The 12,677-nt window shown below is 46.7% G+C and overlaps 1 protein-coding gene across 1 annotated transcript in view; it reads left to right on the top strand.

The window, feature by feature from the left end:
• Window positions 1-12,677, top strand: part of LOC108710178 (inositol 1,4,5-trisphosphate receptor type 2) — a 106,742-nt gene that overhangs the window by 76,811 nt on the left and 17,254 nt on the right. Inside the window, exons 42-45 of the mRNA XM_041585473.1 lie at window positions 1,343-1,599; window positions 2,679-2,798; window positions 8,497-8,604; window positions 10,906-11,098. Coding sequence (XP_041441407.1) covers window positions 1,343-1,599; window positions 2,679-2,798; window positions 8,497-8,604; window positions 10,906-11,098 — 678 coding nt within the window. The remainder of the gene's footprint in view (window positions 1-1,342; window positions 1,600-2,678; window positions 2,799-8,496; window positions 8,605-10,905; window positions 11,099-12,677) is intronic.

Here is a 12,677-nt window from a genome sequence, read left to right as displayed (position 1 = left end):
CGGGGACAATCCCGTGTTGGGGAAATTGTTTACCGAGGGGGGGAAACATTCCCTGTGTTCGGGGGACAGATCCCTGGTTTCCCGGGATAGATTGTTTATGGGAAGGGATCCCTGTTATTGGGGAACAATCCTGTTTTATTCGGGGGATCGGAACCGGGGGCCGATCCGTGGATTGGGGGACAGGATCCCCCTTTTTGGGGAACGGTTGTTTTGGGGGGAAAAGATCCTGCTGTTTCCGGGGTTTCTGTGTTTGGGGGACAGATCCCTGTGTTTTGGGGGGACAGTTCCCTGTGTATCGGGGGAACAGATCCCTGTGTATCGGGGGGGACAGATCCCTGTGTATCGGGGGGACAGATCCCTGTGTATCGGGGGGACAGATCCCTGTGTATCGGGGGGGGACAGATCCCTGTGTACCGGGGAAACAGATCCCTGTGTATCGGGGGGGACAGATCCCTGTGTATCGGGGGGACAGATCCCTGTGTACCGGGGAAACAGATCCCTGTGTACCGGGGGAACAGATCCCTGTGTATCGGGGGGGACAGATCCCTGTGTATCGGGGGACAGATCCCTGTGTATGGGGGGGACAGATCCCTGTGTATGGGGGGGACAGATCCCTGTGTATCGGGGGGACAGATCCCTGTGTATCGGGGGGGACAGATCCCTGTGTATCGGGGGGGACAGATCCCTGTGTATCGGGGGGGACAGATCCCTGTGTATCGGGGGGACAGATCCCTGTGTATCGGGGGGGACAGATCCCTGTGTATCGGGGGGGGGACAGATCCCTGTGTATCGGGGGGGACAGATCCCTGTGTATCGGGGGGACAGATCCCTGTGTATCGGGGGGACAGATCCCTGTGTATCGGGGGAACAGATCCCTGTGTATCGGGGGGGACAGATCCCTGTGTATCGGGGGGAACAGATCACTGTGTATCGGGGGGGAACAGATCACTGTGTATCGGGGGGACGGATCCCTGTGTATCGGGGGAACGGATCACTGTGTATCGGGGGGGACGGATCCCTGTGTATCGGGGGGACGGATCCCTGTGTATCGGGGGGGACAGATCCCTGTGTATCGGGGGGGACAGATCCCTGTGCATCGGGGGAACAGATCCCTGTGTATCGGGGAAACAGATCCCTGTGTATCGGGGGACAGATCCCTGTGTATCGGGGGGAACAGATCCCTGTGTATCGGGGGGAACAGATCCCTGTGTATCGGGGGGAACAGATCCCTGTGTATCGGGGAAACAGATCCCTGTGTATCGGGGGGGACAGATCCCTGTGCATCGGGGGGAACAGATCCCTGTGTATCGGGGAAACAGATCCCTGTGTATCGGGGGGACAGATCCCTGTGTATCGGGGAAACAGATCCCTGTGTATCGGGGGGGGGAACAGATCACTGTGTATCGGGGGGAACAGATCCCTGTGCCAGTTGGGTCGCAGATATGTACAGTTGCACATTGTGATCACTGGATCCGCTCCTCACATCTCATTCCCTATCCGCAGAACAACGCATCCAAGCTCCTCCTGGCGATCATGGAGAGCCGGCACGACAGTGAGAATGCCGAGAGGATCCTGTACAACATGAGGCCGGGGGAACTGGTGAGTGGCATCTCTTCTCTTCATAGTGGCCGCTGGGCTAGTGGGGCAATCACATAAAGAAGCCTCCATCTTGTCTAGTTTTAGCACATGGGGCCCAGGAATGTTCTTCTTGCGTACATATGGACCTCACCAGCCTCACATGGGAATGGCACAGACTCAGTATAAGATGGCACAGACTCAGTATAAGATGGCACAGACTCAGTATAAGGTGGCACAGACTCAGTATAAGATGGCACAGACTCAGTATAAAGTGGCACAGACTCAGTATAAGATGGCACACTCAGTATAAGATGGCACAGACTCAGTATAAGATGGCACACTCAGTATAAGATGGCACAGACTCAGTATAAGATGGCACAGACTCAGTATAAAATGGCATAGACTCAGTATAAAATGGCACAGACTCAGTATAAAATGGCACAGACTCAGTATAAGATGGCACAGACTCAGTATAAGATGGCACAGACTCAGTATAAGATGGCACAGACTCAGTATAAGATGGCACAGACTCAGTATAAGATGGCACAGACTCAGTATAAAGTGGCACAGACTCAGTATAAGATGGCACAGACTCAGTATAAAGTGGCACAGACTCAGTATAAGATGGCACACTCAGTATAAGATGGCACAGACTCAGTATAAGATGGCACAGACTCAGTATAAGATGGCACAGACTCAGTATAAGATGGCACACTCAGTATAAGATGGCACAGACTCAGTATAAGATGGCACAGACTCAGTATAAGGTGGCACAGACTCAGTATAAAATGGCACAGACTCAGTATAAGATGGCACAGACTCAGTATAAGATGGCACAGACTCAGTATAAGATGGCACAGACTCAGTATAAAATGGCACAGACTCAGTATAAGATGGCACAGACTCAGTATAAAATGGCATAGACTCAGTATAAAATGGCACAGACTCAGTATAAAATGGCACAGACTCAGTATAAAATGGCACAGACTCAGTATAAGATGGCACAGACTCAGTATAAGATGGCACAGACTCAGTATAAGATGGCACAGACTCAGTATAAGGTGGCACAGGTGTAATACTGTGACTATTTCTGCCCCCAGGTGGATGTGATAAAAACAGCCTATAATCAAGGCCTGGAGGGGGATAATGAAGAACATGGGCCTGAAGATCAAGTGTCACCCAAGGCCGTGGGGCATAATATTTATATCCTGGCACATCAGGTACTGAAACTTCATAAATCCTCTCCTGACAACCCAAATGTATTATTTACTGAATGCTGCTTAATATTTGTTATCTAACCTCCAGCACCACCATTGTCCTACATGCGTCTGTCTTCTCTGTGCTCTACATAGTGTCTGACCATACTGAGCTCACTCTCTCATTGGCCAGCACTGTGTTCAATTAACCAATACTCCTGTTTGCTGGACCTTTGTACCGCCCACAGCCAAGGCAAGCCACACCCCCAACACTCTAAAGAACACTCTGAAGCAGTCGAGGATAAACTATAGCAGGGTGACACCCCAATGTTTCTATATATCTGTAACCTTGTTATGAGCTAAGGGGGCCCAGTCTGAAGGTCAGTTAGGGGGAGATTTGGGGTGAGTGTTTATTTGTACCCTGGGTACCCCTGGAACTATAGCAGGGTGACACCCAATGTTTCTATATATCTGTAACCTTGTTATGAGCTAAGGGGGCCCAGTCTGAAGGTCAGTTAGGGGGAGATTTGGGGTGAGTGCTTATTTGTACCCTGGTACCCCTGGAACTATAGCAGGGTGACACCCCAATGTTTCTATATATCTGTAACCTTGTTATGAGCTAAGGGGGCCCAGTCTGAAGGTCAGTTAGGGGGAGATTTGGGGTGAGTGCTTATTTGTACCCTGGTACCCTGGAACTATAGCAGGGTGACTGTTTCCCCAATGTTTCTATATATCTGTAACCTTGTTATGAGCTAAGGGGGCCCAGTCTGAAGGCCAGTTAGGGGAGATTTGGGGTGAGTGCTTATTTGTGCCCTGGGTACCCCTGGAACTATAGCAGGGTGACACCCAATGTTTCTATATATCTGTAACCTTGTTATGAGCTAAGGGGGCCCAGTCTGAAGGTCAGTTAGGGGGAGATTTTGGGGTGAGTGCTTATTTGTACCCTGGGTACCCCTGGAACTATAGCAGGGTGACACCCCAATGTTTCTATATATCTGTAACCTTGTTATGAGCTAAGGGGCCCAGTCTGAAGGTCAGTTAGGGGGAGATTTGGGGTGAGTGTTTTATTTGTACCCTGGGTACCCCTGAACTATAGCAGGGTGACACCCCAATGTTTCTATATATCTGTAACCTTGTTATGAGCTAAGGGGGCCCAGTCTGAAGGTCAGTTAGGGGGAGATTTGGGGTGAGTGCTTATTTGTACCCTGGTACCCCTGGAACTATAGCAGGGTGACTGTTTCCCCAATGTTTCTATATATCTGTAACCTTGTTATGAGCTAAGGGGGCCCAGTCTGAAGGTCAGTTAGGGGGAGATTTGGGGTGAGTGATTATTTGTACCCTGGGTACCCCTGGAACTATAGCAGGGTGACACCCCAATGTTTCTATATATTCTGTAACCTTGTTATGAGCTAAGGGGGGCCCAGTCTGAAGGTCAGTTAGGGGGAGATTTGGGGTGAGTGTTTATTTGTACCCTGGGTACCCCTGGAACTATAGCAGGGTGACACCCCAATGTTTCTATATATCTGTAACCTTGTTATGAGCTAAGGGGGCCCAGTATGAAGGTCAGTTAGGGGGAGATTTGGGGTGAGTGTTTATTTGTGCTTGTTTGTTTGATGTAATTAGGGTCCCTCGTCTCAGAGACGAAACTTCTGGTAAATTAGGGGGATTTTGTTTTGGGGTGGCATAAAGGGGATTTCCTAAAGTGAGAGAATGACTGTTTCTCTTATTCAGTGAAGTCTCAGACCACAGTGAATTCATCTGAGTTTTTTCCCTGTTGGTTTTACAAGTGGTAACACGTCTCCTGCAGCGCCCCTCGCTCACACACTCGATTTTCTGCCTGATTGACCACAAACCTGACCTTTAAATGTAAGAGACGTTAGAAAAGATAAAGGTAATTTCCTCTCCGTTACGCCGCAGCCTTTGTGTGTCTAATCCCCGGCGCCCTGTAATTACTGTATGTCGTGTCATAGCGAAAGTGCATCACCCCTGTAAACAAAAACACGTCTCCCCGACGCAAAGGGCACGGGGGTGATTCTATGTGCGTCCGCCTCAGCAGTTATTAGCAGAGTATACGCTGTGCCCTCGTACAGGGAAGCAATATGGCAGCTCCTACTTGTGTGTGTGCGTTAGAGTTCAGTGTGAATAGGGTGACAGTTAGTGTTTCCTGTGTTAGTGCTGGGATCTAGAACACGCAGCAGGACCGTGCCTGTTTCTAGATTTGCAGATGCAGGGAGTTGCTCAGCCAGCGAGTGTCTCTGTTTCTGGCTCTGCAGGTGGAATTTTTTCGAAAAAGGTTCTGTTTTTTGGCCAGATTTGAGTTTCTAGTTCCCTATTTGCCCCTCTTCCATCTGCCAGACCTCAGACAGACGTTCGTTCTTTATCTGTTCTCTTCTTGGGAGGGCACGGGGAGTTGGAATCGCTTTAACCACAGCAGCAACATCCTTCCTCCTCCTCCTCCTCCTCTTTACCAGAAGTGCAATGGTCTTTCTTGTAATTCCCTGACCCGCTCTGAATAGAGGCGAATAAATGTCACGCGGGTCACAGAGAAGGTGCTAAATCAGGTGCAGGTTACAGGGAGTTGCGTCCTGCTTCTCTCTCTCTTCCTTGTGCTGACAGTTCCCTTTAATTCCCTTGCCATCAATAAAGCCTCTGCTTTTTAACCCCACGTTATAGAGAAAGTGTCCGAGGCAGGTGATGCCATGGAATCAAAGAAAAAGAGTTTGTTAGAGAATAAGTGAAGCCATAAGAGAGAGAGAGAACGACATCATTTTAGATATGAACTTCCTGGCGTGTGGGGGAAATGCAATGATTATCAGTTTTCTGCAGTGATCTCAGTGGTATATCTGGGGTTAATGCAATGCTCTAAATCTGTTTCGTGCAATAAACTCGTCTTGAGTAAGCGGCATGCTCTGAATCCATTTTCTCCAGTGACTTTTCTGGCATGGATGGGGTTAATGCAATGCGACAAAGTGATCTCAGTGGTATATCTGGGGTTAATACAATGCTCTGAATCTGTTTCCTGCAAAAAAACGTGTCTCGAGTAAACAGCATGCTCTGAATCCATTTTCTCCAGTGATTCTACTGGATGGGGTTAATGCAATTGGCCGAAGTCAATTTCTGCAGTGATCTCAGTGGTATATCTATGGTTAATTCAGTGCTCTGAATGTGTTTTGTTGCAATAAACTTGTCTCGAGTAAACATCATGCTCTGAATCTATTTTCTCAGGTGACTTTACTGGCATGTGTGGGGTTAATGCAATGCTCGGAAGTCATTTTCTGCAGTGATCTCGGTGGTATATCTACAGTTAATTCAGTGCTCTGAATGTGTTTTGTTGCAATAAACTCGTCTCGAGTAAACGGCATGCTCTGAATTCATTTTCTCAGATGACTTTACTGGCATGTTTAGGGTTAATGCAATGCTCAGAAGTTATTTTGCAGTGATCTCACAAATATATTAATTTGGTGGTGCTCAATATCCATTTACTGGAGTGTTTGGGGTCAGTGCAGTGATGTTACTGGCATGTCCTGGGTTAATGTAGTGCTCTGAATATATTATCCAGTGAATTAGTATTCTGCAGTGATCTTACTGGCTTGTCTATGGTTAATCTCATGCTCTGAATATATTTTTCTTTTTCAAACGTTCTTACTGGTGTGTGAAGGAGTTAAAGTATTGCACATTATCAGTTTTCTGCAGTGATCTTATTGGCAGACACAATGACAGTTACACAGAACTATAAACCCAGTGAGAATGAGGAATGAATGGATATTGGGAAGTTGTATCAGGAGTCAGAAGCAGCAGTGCAGAGAAAGGGACAGACACAATGACAGTTACACAGAACTATAAACCCAGTGAGAATGAGGAATGAATGGATATTGGGAAGTTGTATCAGGAGTCAGAGGCAGCAGTGCAGAGAAGAGAAAGGGACAGACACAATGACAGTTACACAGAACTATAAACCCAGTGAGAATGAGGAATGAATGGATATTGGGAAGTTGTATCAGGAGTCAGAAGCAGCAGTGCAGAGAAGAGAAAGGGACAGACACAATGACAGTTACACAGAACTAATAACCCAGTGAGAATGAGGAATGAATGGATATTGGGAAGTTGTATCAGGAGTCAGAAGCAGCAGTGCAGAGAAGAGAAAGGGACAGACACAATGACAGTTACACAGAACTATAAACCCAGTGAGAAATGAGGAATGAATGGATATTGGGAAGTTGTATCAGGAGTCAGAAGCAGCAGTGCAGAGAAAGGGACAGAACACAATGACAGTTACACAGAACTATAAACCAGTGAGAATGAGGAATGAATGGATATTGGGAAGTTGTATCAGGAGTCAGAGGCAGCAGTGCAGAGAAGAGAAAGGGACAGACACAATGACAGTTACACAGAACTATAAACCCAGTGAGAATGAGGAAATGAATGGATATTGGGAAGTTGTAATCAGGAGTCAGAAGCAGCAGTGCAGAGAAAGGGACAGACCAATGACAGTTACACAGAACTATAAACCCGTGAGAATAGGAATGAATGGATATTGGGAAGTTGTATCAGGAGTCAGAGGCAGCAGTGCAGAGAAAGGGACAGACACAATGACAGTTACACAGAACTATAAACCCAGTGAGAATGAGGAATGAATGGATATTGGGAAGTTGTATCAGGAGTCAGAGGCAGCAGTGCAGAGAAGAGAAAGGGACAGACACAATGACAGTTACACAGAACTATAAACCCAGTGAGAATGAGGAATGAATGGATATTGGGAAGTTGTATCAGGAGTCAGAAGCAGCAGTGCAGAGAAAGGGACAGACACAATGACAGTTACACAGAACTATAAACCCAGTGAGAATGAGGAATGAATGGATATTGGGAAGTTGTATCAGGAGTCAGAAGCAGCAGTGCAGAGAAGAGAAAGGGACAGACACAATGACAGTTACACAGAACTATAAACCCAGTGAGAATGAGGAATGAATGGATATTGGGAAGTTGTATCAGGAGTCAGAAGCAGCAGTGCAGAGAAAGGGACAGACACAATGACAGTTACACAGAACTATAAACCCAGTGAGAATAAGGAATGAATGGATGTGGGTAAGCTGCCTACATACCAACACTTTATTTAAAAGAAAACTTCCCCTTTAATCTGGCAGTTTAGGTTGGCATTATGGTAGCTCTGTGCAGGATAATAAACCTAATAATTCCCATGTGTATTGTATGTAGGAAAATAAAGGGCCATGCAGTTTACTTCCCCTTTATAAAGCTATGTACTAAAGGTTCCTTTTCCTGAGATGGAGAAATGAATCCTGTGAATTGATTGGCCGAGACGTCTCGTTCCCCGCAGGCTCGCAGTCTGAGCAGCAGTTCACTCTCCAAAAATAAATGTCCTAATCACAAACCTACGCAGCCCTGTGATTGTGTCACATCCCGGGAGGGAATGGAATCCGCTCGGCTTTTGCTTCTGTTACTCGGGGTCCCACGGGGGGCTCCACTCACTGAGCCAAATGATTTGACAACTTTCTCAGCAAAATGTAAATTTGAAACCATTGCCTTTCTCACCAGGCTCACGTTTCTGTGCCCCCCCCCTTGCCTAACAGGCTACTGACTCTCAAAAAGTTTCCCCCCCCCCAGCTTGATGGCTAATCACTGGATCTCGGTCCAGCAGTTGGTATGGCAGCTCCTTCCTTGGGGAGGCGTGGTCTATGGGTCACTGATATCGAAATCTCTCTTTCAGCTGGCACGGCACAACAAGACTCTGCAACACATGCTAAAACCAGGACTGGATCCAGAAGAAGGCGACGAGGCGCTGAAATACTACGCCAATCACACGGCCCAGATAGAGGTACTGGAGCAAGACTTGTACTGGCAGGGAATGTTCTGGGCACACAATAAGCTATACCCTCATACTGTACTGTCTAAGGGAATCAATATGGCACCTCCTCCTCCCATATGTATAAATACAAATATACAGAGAAGGAATGTTCTGGGCACACAATAAGCTATACCCTCATACTGTACTGTCTAAGGGAAATCAATATGGCACCTCCTCCCATATGTATAAATACAAATATACAGAGAAGGAATGTTCTGGGCACACAATAAGCTATACCCTCATACTGTACTGTCTAAGGGAATCAATATGGCACCTCCTCCTCCCATATGTATAAATACAAATATACAGAGAAGGAATGTTCTGGCACACAATAAGCTATACCCTCATACTGTACTGTCTAAGGGAATCAATATGGCACCTCCTCCTCCCATATGTATAATACAAATATACAGAGAAGGAATGTTCTGGGCACACAATAAGCTATACCTCATACTGTACTGTCTAAGGGAATCAATATGGCACTCCTCCTCCCATATGTATAAATACAAATATACAGAGAAGGAATGTTCTGGGCACACAATAAAGCTATACCCTCATACTGTACTGTCTAAGGGAATCAATATGGCACTCCTCCCCATATGTATAAATAAAAAATATACAGAGAAGGAATGTTCTGGGCACACAATAAGCAATACCCTCATACTGTACTGTCTAAGGGAATCAATATGGCACCTCCTCCTCCCATATGTATAAATACAAATATACAGAGAAGGAATGTTCTGGGCACACAATAAGCTATAACCCTCATACTGTAAATGTCTAAAGGGAATCATATGGCACCTCCTCCTCCCATATGTATAAATACAAATATACAGAGAAGGAATGTTCTGGGCACACAATAAGCAATACCCTCATACTGTACTGTCTAAGGGAATCAATATGGCAGCTCCCTCCTCCCATATGTATAAATACAAATATACAGAGAAGCATGGGCGTCCACAGAGGGGGGCAAGAGGGGGCAGTGCCCCCCCCTGGGACTGTGCACATAAGTTTCCACATGTTCGTGCATTGGCCCCAGCTTACTGTGGTTTTGTCGCGATCCCGAAGGAAAGCCTATCTATTGCAGTATGCAGCCTTGTACTTGTGAGTTCTGGGGTATTTATACATTACTTGCCCCTGTGCCATCTGTTTGTGTGTTCTGCTGGTATTTATGTATGTACTTGCCCCTGTGCCATCTGTCTGTGAGTTCTGGGGTAATTTAATGCATGTACTTGCCCCCTGTGCCATCTATTTTTGAGTTCTGGGGGTATTTATGCATGTACTTGCCACTGTACCATCTGTTCTGGGGGTTATTTATACATGTACTTGCCACTGTACATCTGTTTGTGAGTTCTGGGGGTATTTATACATGTACTTGCCACTGTACCATCTGTTTGTGAGTTCTGGGGTATTTATACATGAACTTGCCACTTTGCCATCTTTGTGTGAACTAGGGTTGCCACTTGTCAGACAACCGGTATTTTGAAGGGTTTCCCGGGTCAAAACTTCCTGGATGGTTTTTTCAAATTAGGGAAACTGTGCAGGATTCCCTTGATTGACCCGGCGATCGGCTGATCGCCGTGGCATAGCTCCACCCCCTGATGGCAGTGACACACCCACCTATCTCACAGGCCCACCCACAGATGCCTCCTTGCCCCACCCTGGAAAATTTTCTGCGGACACCCATGCAGAGAAGGAATGTTCTGGGCACACAATAAGCTATACCCTCTACTGTACTGTCTAAGGGAATCAATATGGCACCTCCTCCTCCCATATGTATAAATACAAATATACAGAGAAGGAATGTTCTGGGCACACAATAAGCTATACCCTCATACTGTACTGTCTAAGGGAATCAATATGGCCCCTCCTCCTCCCATATGTATAAATACAAATATACAGAGAAGGAATGTTCTGGGCACACAATAAGCTATACCCTCATACTGTACTGTCTAAGGGAATCAATATGGCACCTCCTCCTCCTCCCATATGTATAAATACAAATATACAGAGAAGGAATGTTCTGGGCACACAATAAGCTATACCCTCATACTGTACTGTCTAAGGGAATCAATATGGCACTCTCCTCCTCCATATGTATAAATACAAATATACAGAGAAGGAATGTTCTGGGCACACAATAAGCTATACCCTCATACTGTACTGTCTAAGGGAATCAATATGGCACCTCCTCCTCCCATATGTATAAATACAAATATACAGAGAAGGAATGCTCTGGGCAATTGATGGCAGTTTCTTTCTATATGACAGATTGTGCGGCACGACAGGACCATGGAGCAGATTGTGTTCCCGGTGCCCAATATCTGTGAGTTTCTGACCAAGGAATCCATGTGTCGGGTATTTAACTCTACGGAGCGAGATGAACAGGGCAGTAAAGTGAACCACTTTTTCCAGCAGACGGAGGATCTGTATAATGAGATGAAGTGGCAGAAGAAGATCAGAAGTAAGTTGTTTGGGGGGTAAGAGAAAGGACCCCAGACTGGAGTTGATAGGGAATGATGGGGCAGTTATATAGACATAACAAGCAGCTGTTGCAGTACATTTGTTTGTGTTTGCTGCACTCAGTAGGCCAGTTCTTTGTTGTTCATGTATATACAGAGCCCAGGTATCTGTCCTGCTGCTCTCACAATTTTCTAACCCCGGAGCCCCAGAAACGTTCTCAGGTGATCTTCTCCACCTTCTGCTCAGGGAGAACTCAGGTCAGGACTTTGTCTATAGACCCAGCTCTTCTGCTTCCTCGTGTGTAAATGAGTCTAACGAGCTGCTCACACTCAGAGAGAGGAGGAGAGAGACGCACACACTAGTATTCTGCCCATTCCCATGTCTTTGTATTCAGAGATGCACCCCCAGTCCTGACTCAGTACATATTGTACCTTTCAATATTTCATTAATCTTCTCTGACACGTGACTCCCCTCTGGCACCTGCCAATCACTGAGCACAAACGCTCTCAGGCCTCCCACGCACATCCCCACTGGCTCCTCCCACACTTGTGCCCCCCAGTGATAAGAAGGTGCCGCCCTCCTCTTCATGCCATTGTTATTATAGGGAAAAAAGATAAAAGTATAGAAGGGTTGGAGTTTTTCCAAAAAAGTTCAAGTATTTGTGTTTTTCATTTTTTAAATAAATGTTTAAGGTTTAACTTCCCCTTTCATTAGTTGCACAGGATTTCTTACCTGTACCTACAACTGTGTGTGACGGACTGCTCCAGCAGCCACTTCAGCTCCGGAAAGGGGAGGGACAGAGGTGTAACAGGAAGTTAGAAAGAGGGAGGGATTGAGGTGGGACAGGAAGTTAGGGAAGTGGGAGAGGTGTGACAGGAAATTATGAAGGAAGGAGGTGTGACAGGAAGTTAGGAGGGGGAAGGATGGAAGTGTGACAGGTGGTAAGAAAGAGGGAGGGATTGAGATCTGACAGGAAATTAGAAAGGGGGAGGGATGGAGGTGTGACAGGAAGTTAAGGGGGAGGGATGGAGGTGTGACAGGAAGTTATTAAGGGGGAGGGATTGAGGGTGACAGGAAGTTAGAAAGGGGGAGGGATGGAGGTGTGACAGGAAGTTAAAAAGGGGAAGGGATGGAGGTGTGACAGGAAGTTAAGAAGGGGGAGGGATGGAGGTGTGACAGGAAGTTAAGAAGGGGAAGGGATGGAGGTGTGACAGGAAGTTATTAAGGGGGAGGGATGGAGGGTGACAGGAAGTTAAGGGGGAGGGATGGAGGTGTGACAGGAAGTTAAGAAGGGGAAGGGATGGAGGTGTGACAGGAAGTTATTAAGGGGGAGGGATGGAGGGTGACAGGAAGTTATTAAGGGGGAGGGATGGAGGGTGACAGGAAGTTATTAAGGGGGAGGGATGGAGGTGTGACAGGAAGTTATTAAGGGGGAGGGATGGAGGGTGACAGGAAGTTATTAAGGGGGAGGAATGGAGGTGTGACAGGAAGTTAAGAAGGGGGAGGGATGGAGGTATGACAGGAAGTTAGGGAAGTGGCAGAGTTGTGACAGGAAATTAGAAAGGGGGAGGGATTGAGGT

The sequence above is a fragment of the Xenopus laevis genome, chromosome 3L (assembly GCF_017654675.1).
Source record: "Xenopus laevis strain J_2021 chromosome 3L, Xenopus_laevis_v10.1, whole genome shotgun sequence".
NCBI classification, from domain to species: domain Eukaryota; kingdom Metazoa; phylum Chordata; class Amphibia; order Anura; family Pipidae; genus Xenopus; species Xenopus laevis.
This window is presented reverse-complemented; position numbering and strand designations above follow the sequence as displayed.